The sequence below is a fragment of the Dromaius novaehollandiae genome, chromosome 2 (genome assembly GCF_036370855.1).
Source record: "Dromaius novaehollandiae isolate bDroNov1 chromosome 2, bDroNov1.hap1, whole genome shotgun sequence".
Lineage (NCBI taxonomy): Eukaryota > Metazoa > Chordata > Aves > Casuariiformes > Dromaiidae > Dromaius > Dromaius novaehollandiae.
Window position 1 is genome coordinate 11,579,888 of NC_088099.1, and position 27,899 is coordinate 11,607,786.

At 37.0% G+C, this 27,899-nt stretch overlaps 1 protein-coding gene across 2 annotated transcripts in view; it reads right to left on the reverse strand.

Annotated features, from left to right (window-relative positions):
• ESYT2 (extended synaptotagmin 2) overlaps positions 1-27,899 on the reverse strand; it is a 95,446-nt gene that overhangs the window by 50,588 nt on the left and 16,959 nt on the right. For both annotated transcript variants that reach the window (XM_064505755.1, XM_064505756.1), the window contains exons 2-6: positions 12,718-12,759; positions 11,605-11,739; positions 10,456-10,532; positions 4,486-4,558; positions 3,561-3,650 (exon numbers count right to left, since the gene is read on the reverse strand). In XM_064505755.1, the coding sequence (XP_064361825.1) occupies positions 3,561-3,650; positions 4,486-4,558; positions 10,456-10,532; positions 11,605-11,739; positions 12,718-12,759 (417 nt within the window). The remainder of the gene's footprint in view (positions 1-3,560; positions 3,651-4,485; positions 4,559-10,455; positions 10,533-11,604; positions 11,740-12,717; positions 12,760-27,899) is intronic.

Here is a 27,899-nt window from a genome sequence, read left to right on the forward strand (position 1 = left end):
GATAAAGGTGCCTGGCAAGACATCTGGGAGTATCAGAAGTGAAAGATTAGTAATAACAGAACTAGAGAATGATGCTGGGAGTGGAAAACAGAAGAAACATCAGGAGCTGCTTGGGGCAACCAGCAAAGTTGTTACTGTCCCCATAGCCAAACTCCCCTTCCTGCTCCTCCAGAAGAGATTACCTGCATTTAACCTGCTTATTGGAAACAGTCCCTGTAATGAGCTATGCACTGTACTGAGTCTGGAAATTGTTTGGGAGAACACTAAACAGCAAAATAATGCCAGAGAGCACACTAACAGTTAAACAGTACAGACTATGACAAGGCAGTGTTCAAATCCTGTTTCGCTTGCTAGTATAAACATGAACACCACGAACAGATGCCCTGCACTCATACTGCTCAAGCACAAGGGCAAAACTGAAAGAAAACCAAGCAGACAATCCCTGATGTTTAGGTTCATTTCAAAGAAAGGTATGGAAATACAAATTTGGTTCATCTTAATTTATCCGCCTCAACCCTCTCCAAATAAGGGCAATGACACTGTTCAAGTTTTATATTAATTACTTCACTTTTAGTAAAGAGCTCACTGAATTATCCACAAACCATTTCCTAATTCTTACATGTTTAACTCTGATTTAAGTCTACAGTCCCTCTATCCAATCCACATAAATGTGGAACAATCCACATAAAACAAGCTGAAAATGATTCCACGCTAACAACACGCCTTCGAAAACTATTCGAGTAAAGAATACCATCCCTACTCCTCCCTCTCTTCTCCCTCCCCACCCCCAACAAAAACCAACAACTAGATTGACCTTCCAGAGTTGCAGAACGCTGAGGAAACCAAGACCATCAGTCTAAAACTATTTCAAAGTGCCTAAAGTGCCTAAAGCCATACACCTGCAATTCGCCGCTTGGCACAATCAGAAACTGTTATATCTGACATCAGAAGTTTTACTGAGTAATCAGAACATACCCAAGACACAAAACCTTCCACTGAAAAATATAATTCAGAATAAGAGATGGAAACAATTAATTTATTTGAAGAAGAAGCCTGTGCAACATAAGAATTTCTATTAAGCCCTCTTACTAGTACTTAGTAAAGGCAATACTAAGTTTCAGATCACTGAAACTGCCTCACAGACACACACCCACAACATCAAAGAACTTTCTGCCAGCATATGTGCAATGTGTGCTATGTTCTCCTCTATATTTTTCTAAAATAAGATCATTGTACAGACTTTGCAACATCTGTGGAAATTTCTTGATTCATTTTTATATTAAAAAGAAGTTTCCTGCACATAATAACACCTACAGTAGAATTAACGTCATATTCTATAAGACTTAATTCAATAAAAAGGACGTAGAGTATCTACTGATTTCGTAAATAATTACTCAGTTTCAGACACAGAAAATTATACTTGCAACCTTTTGCCTCTCTTCTTCTACCCATGCTGCGCCAAGTTACCAACCGGCACATATTTGTGTTTGTCACCAAAATCTACCGTGAGATTCAGGCTGCAGCTTTGGAAGTGAATCAATTATTGCAAGTCCCAACAATCCACTAGCTATAGTATCTTATCATAGTGCAGATTTAATTGATACAATAGTATTACATATCTACCATTTTAACATAGAGGAAAGCATTGAACTAAGAAATTGTACATCTAGAACACCCAGATTCCCAGCTTTCAGAAAGCATATTAGTTTCAAACTTTGCATTTATCTTTTAAAAGATAATATTTAGCTTCAGCAAGATATTGATAAAACACAGCTTCTCATGAAAAGCAACTGTAGAAAGTAATTTGCAAAAAGCTGGAATTCAGAATGGTTTGTGGCATCAAAAAAAACTTTCCTCAACTCTTTAATCTGAGAAATTCAAAAAGAATAAGTTTGATTCTTAGTTCTCTCTAAAAAGAGTCTTGAATTTAGACGTCTGGAATGACTACAACCTTACTGAAATAAGTATTCCTCCTTTCATAAGGCCCCTGTTATTTCCACGAGTTTGATTCCTGACTCTGTGATACAAAGCAACATTGGCTGTGCCAAAACCCCCCCAACCATTTTCATTGCTGTTTATGTAGTAAAAAACAGGGAAGCTAAGAAAAGATTTCTAAGGTATGGCTATACCACCATTCGTTTTAGATAAAGAAATCAGTTACTTCTACATGAAAAGGTGGTAAAACGCAGTAGAGTCCTATGCAAACATTATAATACCTTGAAAATAACTTTTTTGTACATAATTATAAAATTTACAATAAAATCATTTTTTCATTATTAAAAAGTATTTTGACTTTTCTGAGGTTATGGTCAAGCCTTCTAGATAATGCCCCAGGGAAAGAATGCCTAGGATTTCACGTTGCACAAGGCTTGCTAAGTTGGACAGGACCTCGAGAGAGCAGCTATGCGCATGGTCCTGGGACAGCTATACCTACGTCAATCTCAATGGATACATACTCAACCTGCTCTGAAAAGACATCAGTGACAGAGATTCACAGTCTCTCTAGGCAACCTGCTGCAGTGCCATTCAGGCCTTCCCTCATTCCCCTTGTCCAACCTGAATTTTCCTTACTGCAATTATTTGTTATCCTATTTTCCATGCATAGGCAGAATAGATGTTTCTTTTCTGCAAGAACATTTCACATTTTTAAAAATATGCTCTCTTCAGTCTTCTCTAGACTAAACAATTCCCATTCCTTCAGTCAGTACTTCAGGGTCAAGCTTATTCTCATACTCTCTACTTTGGACACCCTCCAACTGGTCAATACCTTCGTTGAAGTGCTGTACCTAAAACCTGAGTATCTTGCAGGCTATCCTCTTGTTCATGCGTGCTAGCCTAGCTATGCCCTTTTCATACCAGTGAGAAATTGTTGGCTCATGCTTGTTTGTCTGTTACTCCTGCCTAAATGTGTACTTTGAACTCACACTTCTTCCAACTGAATTACATGATACCCCGACACACAACTTCTGCCACTGTCATGATTGATTTGAACTCCAGTCCCATCTCACACTGTGCTTGATCCCTTCTCATACTTGTGTCATTGGTAAACGTAAAGGTAATAGCTTATCCTAATATTTAGCATAAAAATTTTAATAGTCATATTAGGTAATGTAGATATACCTATTCTGATGTTAATTTGTAGTAACTAACACCAGCACAGTTTTCAAATCAACTTTGCACAGATCTTGTGAAAGTTTTATTTAGACCATGCTTCTCTAGCAGACCATCAGGAAAAACGACATCAAAAGGCTTGCTACAAACACTATAGATGGTATCTATAGGTTTTCTCTTAACCATAAGGCTTATAAGGAAAAAATCTAACGGCTTTGATCCTACGCATTCCATAATTACAAGGTAATCATTACTCATCTTGTTTCTTCTAGGCACTCAAAAAATTTGTTCCACTATTTTTCTGGGAAACCAAGCTGAACCAAAGGGCAGTGACTGCCTAGATTCTCCCCTTTGCTTCTTAATTCTTGCTCTATCATTTACTCACTACTGTCATTAGCATTCTAGAAAGAGTAATAGAAACACAGAAGCGGGCTTTTAAGTTTACTTACAGGTTTCCTAAGGAAAAAAAGGGATAGTGCTCCAATTAGGGGCATGTCTCCAATCAGCGGTTCCAGGATAACCCTCATAGTACCATGGATCTGGGTGGGCGAAGAAAACAATGGAACGGATTTTAAAACTCTCTATATAGTCTCTTCACTCACATCCTTGATTATGGATGAATGGTATGCAAATGCATGTAGCTTTACAGGTCATCTAAATCCAAAAAATTCAATACAGGCTTTCAAATCCCTGTACATGATAACAGTCACCAAAATTATGCTGTGTAACACTAGTTGCAATTATGCTAAAAGAAAGAAATAGGTTATCATCCTATTATTCAATGATTATCACCCATATAGTTCCACATAAACACACGTGAGTGTGAGACACATGAGAAGTGAAACTGCATGGCACAAACCAATACAATGGTATCCACAGATATCAGAACAAAAGTACGTAAACACTTGTATGTCAAGACAAAAAAAATGATATTTTTATTTTCTTGTTAGAGAGAGATGTGTTATCAGAAAGCACAGAAAATTTGAAGAACAACATCAGAAGACAAGATTACCAATAACTAAAACTAACAACAATCCATCACTCAGTAGATAAAACAGAAATTTAAACTCCTTGATGGTCCTTATTAACCTACACATCACATTAACATCAAGCTAATGCAAGTATTCATACTTGAAATTATCTCTACCTTTTCCAGTAGAGAGTGGTAGAGATTTAAATCATTTCTACATCTGAAAGGTTAAACCAATAAGTTATGTCACTAAATTATCATGCATGATCAGTAAACACATAAGCAATAGGTCACAATAAGCAATAAAACAACAGAATTACTAAGTTTTTTCTGGCAACCTGTAAGCTATTTCATCAGAAAAACATGAAAATTACTGTATTTCAAAAAGAAAAACTGAACTTCACCTGTATACTTTTCACACCAGCTCTGCAGAAGTATCTTTTGATCTCCAAGTCAATTTCACAATTGCCAACAAAGCTAAAGAAAAAAAAAATCTATAAATTTCATTTTTATAGACTAAACTGCAATACACTATTATATATTTTGTATCTCAGTCTAGACAAAGAAATGTATGTTAAAACATTAAAACTTAAAGTCAGAGTGTGTTAAAAAAAACAACAGCCCCACCCCAAAACATCATTATGACAAACCCTTAGAAATTAGGACTAAGAGGTATGTTATCATCTTTAGAAATGTACGTAAGAACACACACACATAGTCTTGCTTTTGAGAAATAATGGACACACACAATCCATACGTCATTTCAGCAAAGCTGCTTTATAGGTCTCGTCAACAGTATGTGCATGCAAACCTATTTTCATCTAATGCAATCATAAAAACTACTAAACAGAGATGCTATTTTGATAACAAAGCTTTCTGAATTACTCACAGTTGCAAAAACAGTCATTTAGGCTGAAATTCCACATGCTGAGCATGCTGAGCTGGATAAACCACTAAGCAAGGTATAAGCCAAAACAGTTAAGCCCTTTCTGGAAGGAGAGGGAAAGCAGGAAGCTGATTAGGAAGTAACCTATTAAGAATAATGGAAAGATTTTCTCTGAGCGGTTCTTGCATCCCATTTCTGGGAGCATCCAAAAACAGACTGCCTGGGTAAAGAAAACAGAAGGAGAACTGAGTGGTGAGAAGTGAAAAAGCAGCTTAAACAAGGTCAGGGACTGCTGAAGAAGAAAAAAGACTTTTTTCCTCTACGGGGCTCCGGATCCTGCAGTAGGACTGAGGATTCCTCAAGTTTAACTTCCTTCTGCTGCTAGAACAATTGCAAAATTTCCTATTCTCTAAGCGTTGATCCAAACAGAGGATAATCACCTAGCACTACTGTTAGTTACCCAGCTCAAGTAGCAATGATGAATGGGTGGTTTTATCAGCTATTTCTTAAGAAAACATGTAGATATTATTACTATTCTTCCAGCTTATACTCTGAAGCCTAAATAGCTACAAACAAAAATATTAAAAACATTTACAGTCTCAAAATCAATTACTTAATAAATGCTAGAGCTGATACACTTCAATCCTGGAATTCTAATTGCTTAAACACATGCATAAATTTTACAATATAATCTGTTTTTTTATGATATTTGTACAGATTAAGCATTTATTTTGATACTGGGAGCTCCTTATATGCTAAATACCTCTGCTGAATTGCAATTTCAGGTTTGAAATCTTTTCCTTTCTATGGTACACTGGAATGTCAAGGGTTAGTAAGATGAGGCTACAAATACAGGGTTGTCAATTAAAGTATTTTAGATATAGAAATGTATGAATTCTGAATCCTCCAAAAGTTTATTATTTTTCAGGAGACCTACTTTATATAATAAAAAAGCTGTTTAGTGATGTGTAGGAGTCTGATGGAACCTTACTACAGAAATGTCTATTAAGTTATAATGCAAAAGGAATTGTTCTCATTGAGCCACTTCAAGATAAATTCAAGATAAACGAAACTACTCTCACAGTATGATCACAAAATGAAGTTTAAGAAGCTGCACTGCATTAAGGATATCCATTATTTAAATTATCTGTAGTCTCCTGTGCTGTGTGCGTGCAATGGTAGTTTCAAGATGATGTCAAGCAAATAGAAAGTATACCATTCCCTTAAACAGAAATAAAAAACAGTACTGACAGTCTCACAGTGTCCAACATTGGAATTAATTTCCAGCTATAAAAAAGGTAATAGTGCACACAGTCACTTTGCTGCACTGACCAGTTTGGGGATATGGAAGATGAGAACACAACAGGAGCCTATGTGAAAGAAAGGTGATCAATGCTTCTTCTGGAAAGAATGTAGTGTTACTGTAAAGTTTAAAAATAGATGAATAATTTAAAATTATCTATTAAAAAGTTTTTAATTTATATATATATATGTATACATATACACACACATACATACACACACACACACACACGTATATACAACATGTCACAAAGCAGCAGCAAGATCAGTTCAAACCTGCAATGGAAACCTCATTCTCAGCACTTTCTGGCATCAGAATTATTGAGGTTACAACAACTGTGAAGCAATAGGTTCATTTGATAAACTCTAATAACATGATTACAAATCGAAGTAAAAATTGTATCTGAGGATATAAAGTCAACAAGTTGTAATCTTATACTAAAGTCTGAGAAAACTTCATCCCTAAGGTATTTTGCTGGGTCCATTAAAATGCAGTAGACAATTTGACTCTAACATAACATATAACTTGAAGGTTCATTTAGTAAGCAAATTTTATAGATTCAAATCATAATATCCCAAGAATTTAAGACCAACGTAATGTACTGACTGCTGAGAGAGAGATTACAGTTTAATGAGGACAGTTGCATAAGAATATAACAACAGCTGTACTTAACCAGACCAGAAGTGCATTTAGCACAGTATATTGTCTGTGGCCATTGTAAGCAACAGGATATACCGGGGAAAAAAATATACTACTAATAGGGCAAACATATTTCCCAGATAACAGTGATCTGTGATTCAGCATTTTGGACTATCTTCATTATTTTAGGAGATCTAATGGAATGTCCCTCACAAGGATTTCTCTAATCATTTTTGAACCCATTTTTACTTCTGGCTTCTGTAAAACTAACAGTAGTGAGTTTCTCAGTTTGCCACATGAAAAAATATTTGTGTGTTTTTAAATCTGCTGCCTAAAACTTTCTTTTGGTGCCTCTAGTTTTTTCTCGTGAGAAAGTAACAAAATCCATTCGTATGCTGGTAGCAAGAACTTCCTCAGTCTTTTTTAGCCTTCTTTACTACTGTTTACATTTGATTTGACAGAGTTTATGCTGTTTTTCTAACAACCCACAACCTTTAATATTCCAAACTGTTTACCACTTCATGCATTTTGGCAAAAGTAAATAGAAATTTTTACATTATATTTATTATTAAGCTATTGTTAACAATCCATTTAGACTTAAACTCCCTTAAGGAAGGGAGTAAGAGAAAGTGAAATACTCTTTGCAAATGTGATCCTGAAATTGAATTTTAAATATATTTTCCAATAACTGCTTGATGAATCAACTAATCAAGCTGCCTACAAGAGGAAAAGTAATTCCTAATTGTGTCCTGAGCAACGTGCAGGACCTGATTCAAAGGGTTCTGAAAAAACACTCTCAAATAATGATCATAATATATTCAATATCCTTGCAGGCATAATAAAAAATATATACATTTCTCTTGTGATCAGTGTTAGAAGCAAAACCAAAAAACACAGGAAGACACACAAAAATGAGGAAGACCAATGAAAATGCTAAAGTAGTGCCTTGGAAGCACATTGAAACTATCTAAACACACTGTATGGTTCCAAGCAAACGCATATACTCTGTCACAAATGACCAACAGGAGAAAGGGCTAATGGAAGCCACCATGGTGAAACAGCAGGATAAAGGAGATCATTAGGAGAATGAACATGCTTCAAAAAATTTCTCTCCCTCCTGCCCCAGCACACGCAGGGTTCGCCTTAATACACTTGTTCTTACGAAGCACACTTAGAGATTTTGTCTTCCTTCCCAAGTGTATTTAGGAAATGAAGGCTAGCAGTTCTGAAGACTACTCAATAGTATTGACCATACAATATTGGGACCACTTACAGAAAGCCTCTAACTTTACATTTAAAAATAAAATTAAATTAAAACAAACTCATTTAATTAGAGTTTGCTATCTACCAGCATAACTACTCAGAAGGTTAGGGACTTTTTCTCCAGCAGTTGAATAGTAAAATTGTTCTTTTCAATCTTGCTAAACTGAATTAAGGTTGATTCCCTAAGAAATAATTTACGGTTGGGATCGGTATATAATTTTCTATCTAAACATGCCACAAACATTTATCACAGAGCCTCTTTTTCTTCCCCTCTTACAAATGTCATAATCCTAGAGATGAACTCTTGGAGTACGTATAAAAAACATCAAGCATTAATATTAACATCAAGCATGATTGATATTGGGGAGGAAGTGCATCAGTCTGAAACTTAGCGAGAACCTTCGAACAAGAAGCATCAAAGACAAGTCTTAATGCAAAATGGCTCAGACAAAGTCACCAAAGAAGCCCCTTGATTGCCAGAAGCTGTAACACTCACTCCACAGTTCTCCTCTATTTTCTTTCTGGAAGATTACGCCACTGGCAGCAGGGACAGACTATCAGGCTAAATGAACCTTTATCTGACTCAGCACTATTGTCCATATTTAGGCTGCTTCAAGGAATTTATTTCAGCCTTTTGGACTGGATTCTACTCCAGCTCCTATCACTTCTCTAAGTAGGTTGCAATGTAATGCAATGAGACACATGGCTGAAGATTTCACCCAAGTCTGGGAAATCTGACATTGTTCCTGGAATTCTTGTACAAACCTATTGTCCTTTTTACATTTATCTGCTGCACTCCATAAAGATAACCAGGGAAAAAAACAAACCAAACCTCACTCCACAAGATTATTCCCACAGGAGACGAGAGTAAATCTGCTTTAGAGGGAAGGAGTGATCTTGCGAGACTTGTGCAAGCACATTTCAATTAGCTCACCATCTGCTCTTCTACTTTAGTCCCTCAAATATCTCAGGAACGGCTCCCCCAAAGCAACCTCTTTGCACTATGTCCACACTGACCAGATAAGTCTGTTTTCCTGAAGGGCTCAAGTCTGAAGAGGTGAGGTAAGAATAGCTGCTATCAAAAATGGCGGCGAGATGACCACCACAGGCAATTTTTCCTTTAAAGCTGACAGCATACTTCCAGTGAAACAAGCTCTCAAGGAACAATCCTGCCTCCACTGTACTTTCTCCAGCAACACCAATCCGTGATCTGGCTAGCTCCCCTTTTTCCCACAGAAATGAAGTGATTCAGTTCAATACAGATTGGGCCCTGCTCACAGAGGTAGCCAACCTCCCTGCTATGAAACCCAGAAAAGGATGTCGCAGAAGATATAGATCTTGTAATACTCTGGGGCTCACCTCTGACAAGCCTACAGTCTTCGAAGTTAAGACTTAGATAAATTATTCAAAATTAAGAATAACCAAGCTCAAAGTTTGGCATTAACCCTGGAAAACAGGAGCTGAGAGGCCTGGCTATTCTCTTGGCTACTGCCAAGGAAGCAACAAGAAATGCAGAAGGCTGCTCTTTGCTGGATCATCAGTTACTGACAAATCTGGCTTCTCCTCCATAAGCTACAGACAGGCAGAAGTAGTCACTGTAACACATATCTGTGACTGTTAAATATAAAAATGTTGCTGGATTCACTGACTGTACTTTCAAAAAGGCTCTGTGACCACAGATAGTGCCGAGAAAAGATTTTGGCAAACATTGGGTAGATCTATTTATAAACCTATATAAAAGGGGTCATGATGAAAGGGCAAAGAAACCTGAAGCAGCTGAGCATAATTGCTCTGGCATTATATAATATGTAGATTTACTTCAGTTGATGGTACAAGCACAAGTACTTCAGTAGGTATGATTTGCTTTTTCCAGTACTGGGTCTTTAAAGAATCTAAGTGACTGAGAAAAGACAAGAAACCCAAACAACTTATACCCTAAGTTTTGGCTTGGACTAAATTTTTTAGCCAAGTTTTAATGCATGGAAAAAAGAATTTTCAAAGACAGTGCTTTAGCTTTGGAAAGTATTTTTTGTTCAACTTTTTATTACTTCAATGATGCAGCCACACAGTCAGTTGATATACTATTTCCCTCAGATAAATGCTACTTACAGCATGCAGCTCCTTCCTCCATTCACACATAACTAGAAGAGCTTCATTTGCTTAAGGAAGTGATTCTTCAGAACAAAACTGTTAACCTTCTCCCACCCCCACTTACCTGCTGAATCAAACAAACAGGGCACACATTCTAAAATGTGGGCATTGTTGTAACACAATAAAAATTACCTGATCTGAAGATCCAAAATGATCTGCCTTTTGTCCACATTTTCAGTGTACACTTTTACACCATTTATCCTCAGAGGCTGAAAAAATGAAGCGAGTAAAGGTTGGATCCTTCTACTCTAATATATCATATTAAACTCTTAAATTAGGAATAAAGGTGAATATACATATATTCGTATCTGCAGTTGGACATTTACTACATGCATTATTAAAAAGTGTGAAGCAAAACTCTATTTAGCTCAGTTATTTTAAGAGTATTAACTTGCTACAATCCACTCAATCACAATGCCCTGAGCGGAATTCAGTCAGAAGGGGTGAAAAATAATCCCTGGAATTCATAGAAAAGTTAATGTAAAGTATTTTGCTCCATTTTTCTTTGCTTTATGAATCATATGAAAGCAAAATAAACCAAACCTTCCATAACTTAAGCATTCATTAAATACTAGGTGGGAGAAGATCACCTTACATAGTACCACCTCCTGTCACATGTTGAATCTTTCCTTCTTGGAGATCTCTAATCTAAGAGCTGACCATATTTCTACTTCTATCTGTTTTCTAATTTAAATAATACAGAAGTCTCACTGATGTCAGGTTCCCACTGTGTTTGGGACCGTACAATTCACAGGTTGCAATTCAATGAAGGCTGCAATATCAAGTAAGGATAGCTTGTTTCTTGTGTCTAAGATAACTCAGTCTAGCTTCAGCAGCACAGAGGTGTGAAAGCTAATTTAAATCTTATTTAAAGTCAGAATGGCTTAAAGCTATGCTACACCGTGATCTGTAAAACAGATGTATCTATGGCAGGACAGAGCCCATATATAAAGGAATTTACAACCTAAATAGAAAAAGAAAGCACAAAAGTTGCTGTCCCAACTTACTGTAAGCTTAAATGCTAACTTCTTTTTAGCTTGGACTGGTCAGACTCTTTTGTAACCATATAAGAGCTATATACCATGACCCCTTCTTTCATGGGACCAAACAGCAGATAAGCATTTATCTGATCCTTGATAATATTTTAATGTTATGACAGAAAACAGAATGAGGCTTATCATCAAGCGTCATTGAGAAATACATTCTCGGTAGATTTAAACAGACTACATGAAAACGGTATGCAAGATACAGCCTCTTAGAAAAACCTCACAGGAAACCGACCTGATGACCAATATCAATCTTTGTAAAACTGAAGGTACTAAGATGGTTGTTTGCTCCTCTTACTGCTGGTTCTATGGTCTCCCGGAAGAGTTTCTCAATGAATTGGCAAATAAAAGGCCACATCTGTTTTACGGTCTAGGAAAAATAGAAAGAAAAAAAAAAAGTCATTGAACACACCTTCATACACAATTCAAAATATTTTTAAGACAGATACAAGAAGTTTTGTAGAAAGCTTTAAGCATACAAGTTTTCTGTACAGTTCAATACATGATGTAAGAAGTGGCCACTTTTTACCTACTGCCATACAGAAAAGCTTTCTGGACCCTTCATCTCAATTCTTTGATTTACTGTGTTTTCAAACATTTCACAAACCTGAAGTACTGGAGGAGGAGAAACAAAACAACACTAAACTAAATTTCTTCTTTTATCACATGAATACACATGCAGTCTGCATTGATGCTCACTACTGGTCAGAAGGGTGAAGAATAAGTTTATTTGCATGTGAAAGGAGGAAGAAAAATGAGTTAAGCACATTTTTAAAATACACGCGCATGGTTTACAAATGCAAAAGTAATATGGTGTTTTGCTATCATATCTGAAAACTCTACATTGTTAATTTGTCTTGCTGTTTTCTAATTGACTGATGTTCTTCTGTGCTCTTTTCATGAAAGACATTAAGAAAACCCAAGCCACATAGATCTGTATCTTAATTATTATACATACAAATCAAAAACTGCAAAATTGATTTATTTTTAGATTGTAGGTCAGAAAGTCATAGTAACTGGAAAGTGTCCCAGACAAGTAGAACATAAAAACTGTGTTTACAGCTACTATGACTTCCACACACTCATAGCTGTTATTATTTTAATGCCACCTGAAGTCATTCACCAAAAGTCACAGATAATTTCAAGACCTTAAAAACAGAATCATGATAGATTAAATCTTTTTCGTGACTGACTGGATCAACTACCAGAAACTTCAAGTGCATAAAGAGTACAGAAAGTTAGAACTATTTTATTCCCAAATTCTTGCCCTCTCCCAGTTCCTTCTATTCTCAGACACTCCCCCCTTCTTTTCTGTTTTTTTGAAGGCAATGTTAACAACTGCCCTTACCTTATTGAGCCATTCTGCCCTCTCCGTATCTGGAAAATGGACCTAAAAACAAACAAAGAAAAAATCACCACAAATACATAACACTTCAGTTAATCATGTCAAGTCATTTATGACACAAACGCTTAATAAACTCCATACAAGCAGCGTGTACAGTGAACAACACTTATTAAGTACTTAAGATTCTTGACAAGAGTATTACACTTCAAGCAGATGAAATATGAAGTCATTTCTAAACTACATAAATACAAGTCCAAGCATACATTCAACACTGAGATCTGGAATAAAGTATTGCTTTAATAGCATAAATGAAAAAAATAATACGCACAGCTGACACAGCTAGTGCAAGATGTCAACAAATTACCTCTTAAGTTTCATTGGCATTTAACATTGCACATTCGACTGCCAGAATCCTGACTGAACTTCTACTTCCTTTCATTCATGCCAGATCTTTGGCAGTATCAATAAATTATGTTTAGAAATATTTATTCAGTGAAGCTGATGTTCAGGAATATGGGTTTAAATTCTGCAAAAAGGTTTTCAAAATTCTTACTGATTTTTTTTTTTTTTAAAACAACTGCAGAAATCAGCAAAAGACATAAGAATGTGGAATATACCCTGGATGAAAAGTACCTCTTACACCAGGAAAACACCAATTAATTGTTGGGAGAACGAATGCTGTTTTCTAGACACAGCAGGAAAGCATAGTTAGCAGCCTTACATCTTTCACAAAAGAGGCAAAAACCTGAAGCTGTTCAGCAGAAGCAGCATTAACATTTCTTTAGCAATGAACAACTTCTGCAATAGGATGCAGATCACTCTTGTAAAATGCAAACACCCTTTTAACACACTAAAAAGCAGTGACCTGCATCTACTGACTTTTGTGAAGCAATGCCTCTACTTAACTGAATTGCAAAGCCTTACTCTTCATTGCACAACAGACTGTAGCACAGGTGTTAACAGCAGTGCCTACTGGTTATCTATCCCATGCATATGTCCAAAAGGTGAACCGTCAGCTAAATTCACACTTTTTCAACTGCATCTTCAATGACTTTAATTTGAAGGCAAGTCCCCTTATTGATTTCTTTCACTTTAGTTTTCACTAAATTCTCACATTATGTTCTTGACTATAGTTAGTTGTCTTGAGAGCAGTCCTTAATTCTCTCTACCAAGGTATGCGCTAACGAGGCTGGAGGGTCATCCACAACGCTGTGGTCAGTACTGTCAGTGTTTCTCCAAAGCCTGCTTCTTTCTCTTGCAATATTCTCGGTTCCATAACTAGAGGTCAGCCTGTACGGTTTGGACAGATTCTTAAGGAACTACAAATACTGCTGCCTTCCACTGGCAAAGTCTTGGCACCCTCATCTCCAAAAATCTCTGCATTTTTAAAAATTATATCTCAAATCTATAACCCACACAATCTGCTTCCAACTGTAGAGTGTGTATAGAAGCTCAAACAAAGCATGCACTAGTGCTTATTTTTCTGGGCAATTTTATCACTTGATGAGTTCAAGGAATGTAGTTATTAATAATGAATGGAGAGGTTTTGGAACATAGTATTACATTTTATTTATTTAGAATTAATGTCCTAAAAAATTAAGGTGGGTTAATTAAATATCAGAAGTCAATATTTAGAAATTTTTACAAAAAAAAAAGGGAAACAATTTTTTGCATTTGCAACACCACAAACAGCTATGTTTACATGAAATCATAGCTAAACAGAGCTTACACTCAATTTTTGGCTTGCTAGGTTCTCAAACTGCTTCAGGTGGTAAAAAAAAGTTAAGGAACAAAAAGTACCTACACTATATTAACCATTCTGCTAATAAACAACATTTTGATGTTTTCCTAAAATATTTGCCTTCCGAGTCTGCAGACCGAAAACGTGTCAGTTCTCATTAATTACTTATCTCTGAAGCACGATATCAGACCTTTATACCCCAACATGAATAATTTATTCTGATTTGTTTAGGAGAGAGACCAATGATGTCTGCAAGATGGGAGTGCAGAGCTCTCTCTCACAGGGGAAAACAGGAACAGCAGTAGTAGTGAACAGCATAAAAATAAATGAATAAAGAGAGACAGATGGGAAAAGGAAAACTGGCAGAAATTCCAAAGGCAAACCAGCTCACCATAATTAATATGTGTGAGAAGTAATACAGAATACAACAGTTTTCCCACATTCAAATATTTGTTAAAATTCACCTTTCTTCTTTACTCTTTTGTACAAGCATCCAACTGACATCAACAGGAGACCCACTGTAGACTGAGGACAGTTTCCAGTCTAAACATAGCCTTAGCCCAGAGCAAATTAATCTTGCTCCACAGAGTGATCCAAATTCCCTGATGTAGGGTATAATCTCCCTAAGGCGCAGGCCACATCACCTGCACTGAGCCCATAGCTGACAATCAATACAGCTGAATGCAATAATAGAGATATCATCACTTTCTTGCACCCATCAAGGACCCTTCATATTCAGCCCTCAATTACTCAAAACAGCTCTGAGGAAGATTGGGAAAGAACCAAGAGGCAGAAATATCTAACCACATACAATAATTTACTAATTTTGAATTTCCTCTACCTACTGTAAAGTGTTCATTAGGCCTTGCTTAACAAGATATCCTTCTTTATTTTTCACAGATATATGTTTACTTGGCCTTCAGTGTATTACAGCTATAGTGCCCCTACTGCTATTTGGATTAGTAGTAAGCCAGCTCCTTAATTACATAAATTGGTTTACTTCTACAGTTGCACATGTTAATACGTAACAAATAACGTAACAAATTACATTTTCATTCCTGTTTCTCATCCCTCTTCCATCCTTACTTAATTCTATTACATTAATATGCTTTTAGCCTGCTGTATAATAGTGCAAAAATAATGGCAACATTATATTTTGCTATAAGAGTCTGTGATATCAAATACACAATCTTACTCAAAGACAACTGTTTGCGGAAAATTTGAGGGATGAAAGTACTTAACTTTGGATACTCTGGATCAATCGGGACTGACACAACAGCATCCAGGCAATTCCACTGAAATTTTATGGCCAGAAACAGAAGCAGGAATGAGACTGAGGGGCAAAATCTGTTAACTCCTCTATTAGACAAATATGGTGGAAGGAGAAGGGAGTCAAGATTTCAGCAAGGACAGAGGAAACATTTTCTGCTTTGCTTCTGTTATTAAATTGCTCATGCAAGTTTGATAAGTACTGCCTCATTTCCACCACTTGGAGTAGTTATTTATTGTTCAAAGGAAAGTATAATCAGAGAGAACTGTTGCAAGAAAGACCCTAATGACAATGTTCAACACTAAAAACATTACAATACTACATATTCCAAGAATGTTTTAATTTCATATTAAAAGCTATATTGCAAAATACTTGGAAGCGCTCAGAAGATGCATTCCTGCACTTTAAAAATACAGAGCAGCTTTTTCACACAGCTACTCGTGCTCAGCTCTGAATAACACTCATGTTTACCTCCTATTTCTGATGTGCTCAGTACCAAACACTCCACTCAGAACACACTATTTTTTGTAATTATCAATAAGATACCAGAAAGAACCTAAGGAATGCAGTTCTTGTTCCATCCTGGAAGAGAAGAAAACAAAGCCACTAGCAAGTTCTTATTTCCATAATGCTGATGCGCAACTACTTTATGGTTCAGATTCTGTATATATACTCTTCTAAATGACCAGATTAACTCAGTTACCTGCACAGAGGATCATCTGCATCTTTTTAAGGAAACAGGGCTGGCAATTCTAATTTGACAAAGAATAATCATCATTAAAGTAAAACTGCACAGACTAGGCACTTTATGGTGGGAAGTTCTGAAAAGTCAAGTGGTAATAAGTATATGCTATCAAAGTGACTCTCAAAGGACAAATAATAATGTAGCTGACTTCAATATAATTATTAGTTCTATATAATGGAGGTTTCACATATCTACATGCCACTAAGAAAGCACAGACAAAAAAGTCAGAAGCAGTGAAATTACAGCACTCTTCTGGAAGTAATTGTAAATTGCTCAGCACAAGGCACAGAACTTAATAATCTACTTTAAAATATAAACTGCACAGTAGCTGTTATTATTTGCTGGTCCCCTCACTGTAAAACACTTCTCTCTTAAATGATTATCCTTGCAGTTAGCCTTCCCTGTCCTTAAAGCTATCAGGCAACCTTTATGTTACATTTAAATTCTCCTATTTAATTATTATGATTACAGATATAGTTCAGCAGGTAAGTCCCACATATTATTTTGGTGAACTGCAATAACAAAAATGACACCTACACTGAAACTATGAAACTACTGCTAGGGACATGAGTATTCCATAAAATGGAAACTTCTTTGCTACAAACCAATCACTTTCTTCTGAACTGCTTATTACAGCAAAGTAAAAAAAGGAAGCATTAAAAGCAATCTGGAAAATAAAGGACATTCAAGTGCCATTTAGAATTCTACATTTAATTGTTTTTATTTATAACCAAATCCTTTAAAGAACAGGCTCAAATGAGCCAATCTTAGAAACGTTACACTCCAGCAGAGCCAGGAAATGTTTTCTCCAGAGGGTTCTCACAATTTTGCAAAACTAAAAGGCATTTAGGGATGAAAGCTGATGCTTCATACTACTGATGCATGGTTTTTTTTCCTTCCTTCTCTTCCCCCCAAGGGATAAACCCAGTAATTCCATTTTTAACTACATTAAAAATAATGTAGTATATTAGCTATGCTTAAAAGATATTTGTCTCAGTCAGCATCACCTAGCTTATGCAAGTGCTGAAGTCTCCTTGCTTCCCTTTGCACTGCTTCATTACTTGTTGCTCCAGCTGAAAATCTGGACCAGTCAATTCTAGTTTAACTATCATATGCTCTCATAATACAACCAACTTTCAACAAACAAGCATTCTCGAGCATTTTTTCCAGTTATCTCACAAATGTTTCTCTCCATATTAGACATCTATCCCTTCTGCTTTCTTTGGAAAGCTAAAACAACAACAATAATCCCTCTGTATCAAAAGTACGCCCCCGTAGCTTAAATCTAAACATCTAAAAGGGTATCAGGACTGGTCTTCCTAGTCTCCTTACCCACCACCAGTGGAGGAGACCACCCTACACAGGGAAACGCAGAAGAGGAGCTGGGTGCTGTGAATCGCCTTCTGAAAGTGACATGCACTCTTCACTGAGTGCAGCATAAGCCCTTACTTCAACTGCTGAGCAAACACATGGGCCTAAAGCTGGATGGTATGGAAAAAAACCCACGCTAAAATTAACTGATCCTTAGAATTAGAGCTGACAGATTAATTTGTCTAAACTCACAGCATTTTCAACACAAAATAGCTAGAGAAATTTGGGCAAAGAATTAAGAGAAGGAATCCCAACATAAACAGAATTAAGAGTGTGAATACGGTGGTATTTAAATACCAATTTAACAGCTCAATTTAACAGCTATTTACTTTAGTGTTTTCCAGCCAGTGAGGCAGGAAGGCCTAGGGACATTTTAGGCGAGACAGTGCTAACGGCTTAGTCCTATGTATTCCAGCCAGCAATTGCCTCACTCTTGGGGCGAGGAGCAGCAATAGGCAAGGTATTTCTTCCTTTCCACAGAGAAATCAGCTCAGAGTCTTCTGCTGCTCAAACACAACTGAAACACACTATCCTCAAACACAGATTAGGGATGACTGCTCTTTTCTAATGAGATACAAAGAAGGGGGAGCTGGGAGGGAAAGCGGAGCTGCGAGGCCTGACTGTCTTGTGTTATTCCAGTATCTGCCTCCTCTTTCTCCTTCCAAAGTCCACCTCCAGCGTTATTCTAGCTATTTCTTCTCCTACTCTCTTCACCCCCAGTTACATCACAGTTCCCTCACCTTCTGAATTACAAGGAAAAAGCACACTAAATATTACTTTGCAAAACTGCAAGGTTCAGTATTTCTGAGAGAGAAAATTAAGCAGTTTGATATCATGATTAGGGTTCCTCAGGAATGCTGCAATTAAAGCAAACTACAGGCACTTGCTGACAAAATTAAGAAACTGCTGTTTCAATTATATCCTGGTAATCTCTGTTTCTGTTTAGCTTTCTGCTTTGGCATCAATTCTGCATATGTGGTCTTACATATATTAAAACTATTATCCTTTGCACAGGAAAATTAATACTCAGTACTAAAAAAAGCTCTATGTTGTCTGTATGGGGATTAGGCAGGGAAACAGCTTTTGAAACAGTTTTACTGAGACAATCATTAGGGGTGAATCGCATATGAAATGTCTTTCAAAAGAAATGTCCAGAAGATGTAGAAAGAGGCTAAAAACCAGTATTTGCCATGCACACAGGCTATCACAGCCCACAGAGTGCTTCGTAAAACTGTAATTATAAGGACTTGTATAAATCAGTAAGACAAACAATATCCTAAAATTAAAAGCTATACAAAATAAGCAGCACAAGCTTGTGACTAATGTTAGTAAACAAAAATCAAGTATCTGAAAATTGAGAAGAATCACACTGTAAAGAAGACAGAGATCTAGAGCCAATAGCTATGGCTCTGTGATCACTGTAAGTCTTGAAAGTAAAATGGAAGTGACATTCTGTCATGTTTAAAGTATCTTTTTAAAGTTTAAAAGGTCAGAAGTTACACCAGTGGGCCTCCTCTGCAAGGCCTTCAACATCAAATGGGAGTTTACCTTCCATTATTTTGTTCAAATTAGTAATAGATTAATAAGACTTCATTTGCAAAACATCATTGATTTAACCAAACATGGCTAAATTCAAGAAATAATGCATTTCTCCTCCTGCTTTTCCTGTGTCCACTGGTCAAACCAGGAACATTAAGGTCTGCATAATAAAGTGTCCAGATACTGCATCAAATTTGGTAATGAGACACCTGGACTGAACGGATATTGAGAAGGAGCCAGCTTCCCGGTTACAGATCCGGAGGCACAGCACCATAAGAGCTTGCTACCGAGGAACGCAACTTAGGCAAGAACATGGGCTTCCCCAAACAAGACATTCGCTCCTTTTTGAGGCTAATGCACAAACTTTTTTTTTTTTTTTTGACTCCCCCCTTAATAGTCTGCCATTCACAACATTGTTTATTTTCAAACATACAAGAATACAACTTGAGGCCCTTTAACAGCCTTGAACTTTAAAACATAAGCACCTCTAAGTCAAGAACTGCAAATAACTCAAAGATGTCTTTGGAAAATGAGTTTAATCTGGGACTGCAATAACACTGATACTATTTCAATTTGGGGAAGGAAACTTTGAAATGGGATTTCTTTATGCTTAAAGATATACAAAATGTCAAGCCTAAATCTCCCTAACTTGCAATGCTTAACTGTTTGGTTGTTACAACATCCCCAAAGCATTCTTATCCATAAACTACAAATACGTACTCAGCCTCAATTTAGGAAGGAAGTTATTTATCAATTACAAGAAAAAGATTAAATTAATTCATTGTGTGCTCTAACAGGAAAGTAAACATCACGTAAAAACACACACGTTCTTGTAAATTACAAGTAGCTGCATATTTTCAGACCACTGAGCCTACAAAAAGTTTTTTATTTAAGTGCTTATAAAGTAACGTGCTTATTACCCATCTAAACTCAAGAGGAGCCGAATGGAGACCTATCTAAATGGAAGGAGCACTAGCACTGCGAAGCAAGGTTAAGAATTTTATTTATTTATGAACTGTAGCATGAGCTACTTAAATGCTTTGACAACACATTGGAAAACAAAATAAAACTTAAGAAAAATTATATGCCTTTTGAATCAGATTTTCACCTATGAGACAAGAGTGGTGCTAGAAACACATACTCTGTTTCACACCAAATGTTTCTAAAAGACGGCACAGACTTTCTCACTCAGCCCATGTGACCTGCTGCCACTATCATTTCAGCTAAGAGCTGCCACAACAAATTATAAATGTCTATTAAGTGCAAGTTTTCCAGTGTGATAGCTACCATATTCTTCACTGTTGCACAAGCTATCTGCTTCAGAGTCTGTGCAAGCATCAAGGTGAAAGAAGAAATTTTTTCAACTATATGGCAATTAAATGCAAAACACCTTGGCGCTTCTTGAACATCTGAAACAAATGGCTTTTCAACACTTTTAGATTTCAATACTAGCAAAGCTATTATAACAAAAGTAATACACTTCAAGTATTAAAACAGATTCTTTACACAGAATAGAAATTTTTATTTCTATGTAGCCTGTTATCTCTGTTCCTCTCCCCTTCTTAAGGCACAGTTTCCTGACCAATTCAAAACAGGAATAAACAGTAACCTAAATATCATGATATGTGAGCATCTCATGTATGTCCTGAAGGGAACTTTCTGACATACATTTGTAGATACTGTGTCTGGGAGAGTTAGAAAATAACGACCAGCGCATAAGCTGTTCTTTGTAAAGCCAGAGTTTTGTAGCTTTTATAAAAGCTAAACTAGCATAAAATGGGTCTTCATAAAATGCTGCAAATGGTAGCAGCATTATCAAAAAAAGTCATCTCTACCTATATACATGTTGAACTTACTAAGACACCCGAAGTACACAAAACAATCTTGCATTCAACCTTTCTGCCATGCTATAATTAAAACATAACTAAACTGAAAATACTTAATACTTTCTAAAGCACTGTAAAGATCTGTACTCCTCCATGTTTTACCATAGTGACCATAAATTTACTTACGTTTCTCATTTAATAATACCAGAACGCTATTTTGCTTAGGTTAAGCAAAATATAACGTGTGTGTATATACATAAAAAATAAGATAATTGAGAAAGTTGTGCTTCTGATTTTCTGCTCATTACAGTTGTTGCTGGGAATGGCATTAGGAAATTAACAGCCCCCCCAATTTTCTTTTGCTAGGAGCTGAGCAAAAATCTGATCAGTCAGGCCTAGAAAGGGCTTAGGGTTGCAACCGCTGTGGATTCAGAATCCATCATTCTGCAACACTAATAACCAAAATATTCTGATCTGGATATTCTGCCTAAACTGTGATGGTGAACAGTGTCTTTGGCAATGCAAAATAATACGGTAGTTGAAAGGAAAAGCCCTGCCTAAGAGATGCTCCAGTTCTCTGCTACGACTGGAGCGGCAGCCCAGCAGCCCGCCACGCAGCGCAGCCCCTCGGGAGGCTGCAGCAGTACGCAGCACAGCAGCTTGGTTTTCAGCACACATCGCTTTCGCTTCCCGATCTGCTAAACATGCTTCACTCACATTGGCACCGGGGCTTGTTGAGAACTCCATTACTTTTCAGAAATTTGACACATTACTACAAAACCTAGACAAAAATTTGCCTTTCTAAGCAAAGCTATTCTTGCATTTGAATATGCAGGGAGACAGAGAGAGCATACTGCAATACAAAGTTACCCCCACACCTCCTCTCAGCAGCAGTTTCCATTAGCAAAATCCTCCGGGATAGGCATAATTAGCAGCTGCTCGGGAAGGATGACAGCACAGTAGCCTGCTAGTAAGTAACAAAACTGGAAAATCCTATTTCTAGTCTGGCCCTCAGCCTTTGCAGCCCCAACTCGAGGAATGTTGCTCAGCCTAGAAATTCGAACCTGAGCATTATTAGCTTCCAGAAGCAGCCTGGCTTCAATACTTAAAGAACAACACATACAAAACTTTCCCTGCTATACTGGTTACACAATTTCCTTCCAAACATCTGGAAGTAAATTTGTACAGGCTTCTGTCACATCTGGAGGCAGAATCTACCCCAAACACAGAGCATGCTATTTCTGCTAGAGGGAACCACACAGCTTTCCTTTGCTCATCAGCTTTTCAAATTGCACTATGAGGTGCAATGTATCTCCTCCTAAATAGGCACCTCCAGGCCTTAAGTCCTCTACGGCAGATTCATCTTCTGCAGCCTAATTTTGGAAGTACCTTCAAGCACTAGTATACTAGTAGTATCTATCATAATGCAGGCTGTATTCCACCACAAAACCAATTCTGTTTGGTCAAGAACAATTCAGCATATCTGCCCGTCCCCAGAGACCCACTCCCATCATGTGTCTCTAAGGAGCTACGCATCTAACCAGGGATACATCCACAGGCTATAGATGGGCCACGTGTCACCACTTCAAACAAGCAAACAAATATAGGCACCTCTAAGTCAAGTGTCGATGTCAATGCTGACATCCTATTCCAAAAGCTAAAAAAATAAATAAAAATTAAGCTTACAGAATGCATTGCTATGATTTTTAATTCAATATGCAGACAGAATGCATTGCTATGATTTTTAATTCAATATGCAGACAGAATGCATTGCTATGATTTTTAATTCAATATGCAGAACTCTGGTTGCAATTTAAGAGGATCTTTATTCTTCTCTGTACCATAGTATTCAGACTTCTCTTCTGCCTTCCTTTTGGAAAAGGACTCTGAGTCTTCAGTGATCAGTATGGACTGAGATAGGACAGTAACAATAAAATGAAAGATATACGATGAGCATTATATTGCAAGCAGCTTAATGTTTTGCACCTTCTGAATGATCCAGATGTGAAACCATTGATGTAAAATTGATATCCTGGCACATGAAAAGACATTTTTCATTTCTACTTAATGTTTTTTCTCCACAATTTAATCGAGATTTCTGGACCATGTCTAAAACAAGATCTCTATTTCCCAGGGCTGGACTTTTCCAACAAGCAGCTTCATCAGCATGGTACAATATGTCAAGTCTTACAGAAAGTACTCCTAGAATATGGACTCAAAACAAGTTATTGAGAAGAATAAACTTTAGAACTTGACTTTGCTAATTAGAAAGATTCTTTCTGTCCTCATCTACAGCAAAAAAAATTCATCATGATAAATACACAAATGAAGTTATACTTCTTTCAGTTCAATAGCCAGGCTTTTTATTCTAACTGTGAATTTCACACAAAGGGATTTAAATTTAAAAGCACTTGCAAAATCCCTCGATGTAGTCACAACGCAAAGACTAAATAAGCCATCACCATATTCAGCATGTAGTTTCACAAAGACCTAACAAGTCACCAGTATATACATTTTCCTGACACTTGACTGGTGTCTCCTGACCGGTAAACTTGCCAAAAGCCAAATCTTTGATTACACAGTTTAAGTTGACATCCATCATTCAGAACCCATCAAGACCCATTGAAAACTACCAGTCTTCAAGTTTACGCGGCATGGAAGTTTCCTAACAGAAATATCTTAGGACATTCTCCATCCAGCAGTAGAAACAGAAGACTTACTGTTCTAAGTTGTCAGTTGGAACAGAAATGGTGTTGAACATTTCTTAAAAAGTGGGGCAACATAAGAACTCAGGTTTAACATTGTGATCACTTATCACCCACATTTACAACACTTCCGTAATCTGCACTGGTTTCTTACTTAGAAGACCAGAGTTTGTTATCAACTGTTAAGACAACAGGATGCCCCACCAACTCCCTTTTCCAATCTCACCTTCAGTGAGCAGTCACAGCAGTTAACAACTATATTTTAAATGCTAGTGTCCAAAGAAAGGCCAGGAGAAGCATAGCTAAAAATAAAAAACTGAGTAGCATAACACTCCGCATATACAAAACACCAAGAACTGTGTTTATACTCCTTAAAGCCTTTTTGTCACACTAAGTTACAGACATCTAGTACAACCAGCTTATAAAAGTAAGACATTTCACGATAGCCTATGTTAGCACATCTCCAGATGACTGCAAAGTTTGTGGCAATCACTGAAAGCAGAGACACAGATTTTAAATGGCTGAGCTGTTGCAAGGTATGGCATGAAGCACAGCTGTAAAGGTTCTCACTGAATTTTACTCCTTGAAAGACCTTGCACAGTACTGCTTTGCAGTGTGTTACCTACTAGATCGTTTTATTTTCAAAAGTCACTTCATTCCTTCTCCTCCTTTCCCAAATAAAGTCTTAATACCTTGAAGTTTCACCTCTCAGGTTTTGAAAGACATTTATGAAGGCATTAACACTTATTTTAAATTTGTCACATTCCTTGACATTTTTCATACTTTTAAGCCTACATGACAAATTCCCTTTCAATTCCCTTGGGAATCCAGACATGTCCCCCAAGGATCTTGCTGCACACTGGAGTATCTTGCTTTCTTGATGATCAATGGAAGAAAAATTTTCCTCTCTGGATTGCTACAAAACTAGCTTTCAAATCAGCTTATACAGCTAGTGTGGAAGCCTTTGGATTCTCTAGAGATATGAAAAGCAGCGCTGGGCTCTACGCCAAATTGGCGAAGACTATTATTGTTGCTGTCTACACTAAAAAAGCCAAAAGGTTTGTTCTCCCTTTACTCAGCTGACTCACTAGCCACTTTACTAACCCCCAGGTGCTCTGACTCACTGAACCTACAGTTCCTTGACCAAGGAAATCTTATTCCTAGTAACACTACTAAACTGTATAGCTAATCTTGCTAATGCAAATCATCCAGGCATTCTATACGGTTTAAAATGGACATCAAATTTTGGGAAGTACTGACCTTCTTCTGTGGGACTGGCTGTCCTCTTTCTCAGGCAGATTAAATGTCCTCTCCTGAACTTAACTGGCTTACCACCTGCTAATTACTGAAGAGTAAAATGATCTCCTATGATTCAATGCACACATTTTAGAAGGAAGCATCTCCATCTACTTAACCTCAAGTTTTATAAGGTTAACATCAATTTTTTTTTAAGGTATAACCTAGAAACTCACAACACATTTGAAACAAACCTAAGTGATCTCAGACATGAAAATAAATAAATAAAAATTCAATCACTGAAGTTTTACTGGCTCCAGGGCAAGCAAAATGCAAAATTGCATTTGAAAATAAAAAAAGCAAGAGAGAGGATTTCCATTTTATGTGGTATCCAAATTAAAAGAGTATCAGAGCATGCACATTAAAGCTGGGTTAACCCCCAAACTAAGACATCAGACAAGTCTGTAGAGTATGCTCATTATTTAGTTCTCACACAGAAAGAAAATATATGCACATTCATGTTTTGACTGGATCAGAATACTAACAGCAGCAAAACCATACAGCTTCTACGTAGTGCACTGCATCTAGTACTACCCAGCCAGAGTTTATTCTTAGTATTGAAACATTTTTAAATATAATCAGAAACCACTAAGGATATAATAGATGTTTTAAATCGCTCTGTACCATTTCTAGCCGCAACACCACAGGCTTGCTACATAAAATTCAGAAAGTATAACTAAGTATAAGTACAGAGTATATGTGGCAGTTTTGTGGAACCTGTAAATATTCAGTGATCAACTACCTCCAAAACAATAAAACGATGCTGTTAAACTAACAGAGAGCAGAGCACTCTAATAATATCAGATCAACTGCATTTTTTTTTTCATAAAAAGCAGTAACATTTAATCCGAGTCTCAGTTAACACAGTGATAACAAATGGTGGGAAGGAAAACCCTAGTTAACCTGTTAGCATCAAGCATGTGTTGGCAGAAACAGCCTGCACATAGATCTTTTTCTCGTTCTCAGATTCAAGCACTTAACCAGACATGCACGAGACTTCTTTGAAACTAACGGCTCTTTCCTGTCCACGTTTTCTTTTTTCTTTTTAAGGATGCCACCCACTCTATAGATCAGTAATAACATGCTCACTAGAAGCACTAGCATTTGATCCAAAGTGCAAAAAGTGCATCTGAACTGATTCACAACCCTCAGAGTCCAGGAAAACTTCTTTACAAAAACATGGACACAAAAAGTAAGTGTGTCTGTCTATTGTTCTTATACAAAGCTCAGTATCTTTAATAACCAGATGTACACTAAAATTTCTAAGATTTACCATATTTCTTCCCTGACTCTCCCTAAAAGGATTTTGTCCCCAAAAGCAGACAGTATTTCAGCACAAAATGCAATGTGCTGTTACTTCTTAGAAAACAATACCCAAAATGTATATCATACGCTTCTCTGACAGCACATAATAGAAGAACTACTGTACTAGGTCAGATAAAAGGTCCAGCTAACACAGTCAAGGGGGGTGAGGGGGGAGCAGTAACATGAAATTATCCTTCCCCGAATACTCTCTCAGCTTCCGTGAAGGTTGGCAATAACCTTTAGCAGCTGTTCTCATCTTCCTTCACCCCTTCTACTCCAAAAATGCTAAGCCTCTTGCAAAAAAGGGGGTTAACTCTCTTTTACAAACTGCACTGTATCACATAAGTTCAGTCAAGCCACAACTACTGCTCCACAGTTTTAGGACAGCCCGTGCCCTCAGCCAGGCTCATGCTGAAAACAAGAAATGGATGAAACACAAAACTAGGAGACGCTCTGGTGGCTGAATTCCAATGCCCTGCAGTCGCAGGCATCATTACCCTACTTCTGTTTATAAACTCCACCTTAAAACCACAGAGTCTGCCACCGTTACTTAGCACAGAGCAGGAAGGGCAGCTTTGGTGTGTTTTTGGTAGCACTAGTTGCTAAGGAAAGACGCTGAAGCACGCCCTGTTAGACCAAGTTTCCAAACTTAGGTATGCTACATTGTATGTTTCAGCAACAAGGTGGAAACGAAACCCAGACTGCCTCACAACTAAAGTATCTATTAACCTCATCCTTATACATCAATCTTACTATTCCGCCTTTACTGGTTATCAACAAAAGATATTTTAGAGGAACGAAATCCTCACGTGACAGAAGATAATGTTCGACATAGATAAGAATCTCTACCAAATTCTTGCAAGAACATCATCTGGTTTTGAAATAGCAAAGATATTTTCATTATACATTGAGGAGTTTTTATGAGCATGTTTTCAATCTGTGCCAACACCTTGTAATTCCTGTACCCATCCAAATCATGGATCTGTTTCAACAGCTTATTCTTCATCCGGAATAACTGTCCTATGCACTGAACTTGGTATATCTCAACCAAGAAGGTTTTTTTTGTTTTTTGGGTTTTTTTTTTTTTTTTTTTTTTTACAGTAAGGAGAGCATGTGTACTTAAATCCAACCTGCAGAAGGAAGGGATAACACTAAAACCACCTCCACTGAGAGAAAGGTGTACATTTATGCTACTGGACTGACACATACAGCATTTGTACAGTATAATATCCAGCAAGTTGCACCTATGATCTCCCACAAGACTCATGCTGTCAGTCACATAGTTACCAACAGAAAAAGACCATGGTAAAGTCAGAAGCAGTAGGTTTTCATATATAAATACAATACTTCATGTTTTTATTCTATGATCAGAAAAGCAGGTAAAATC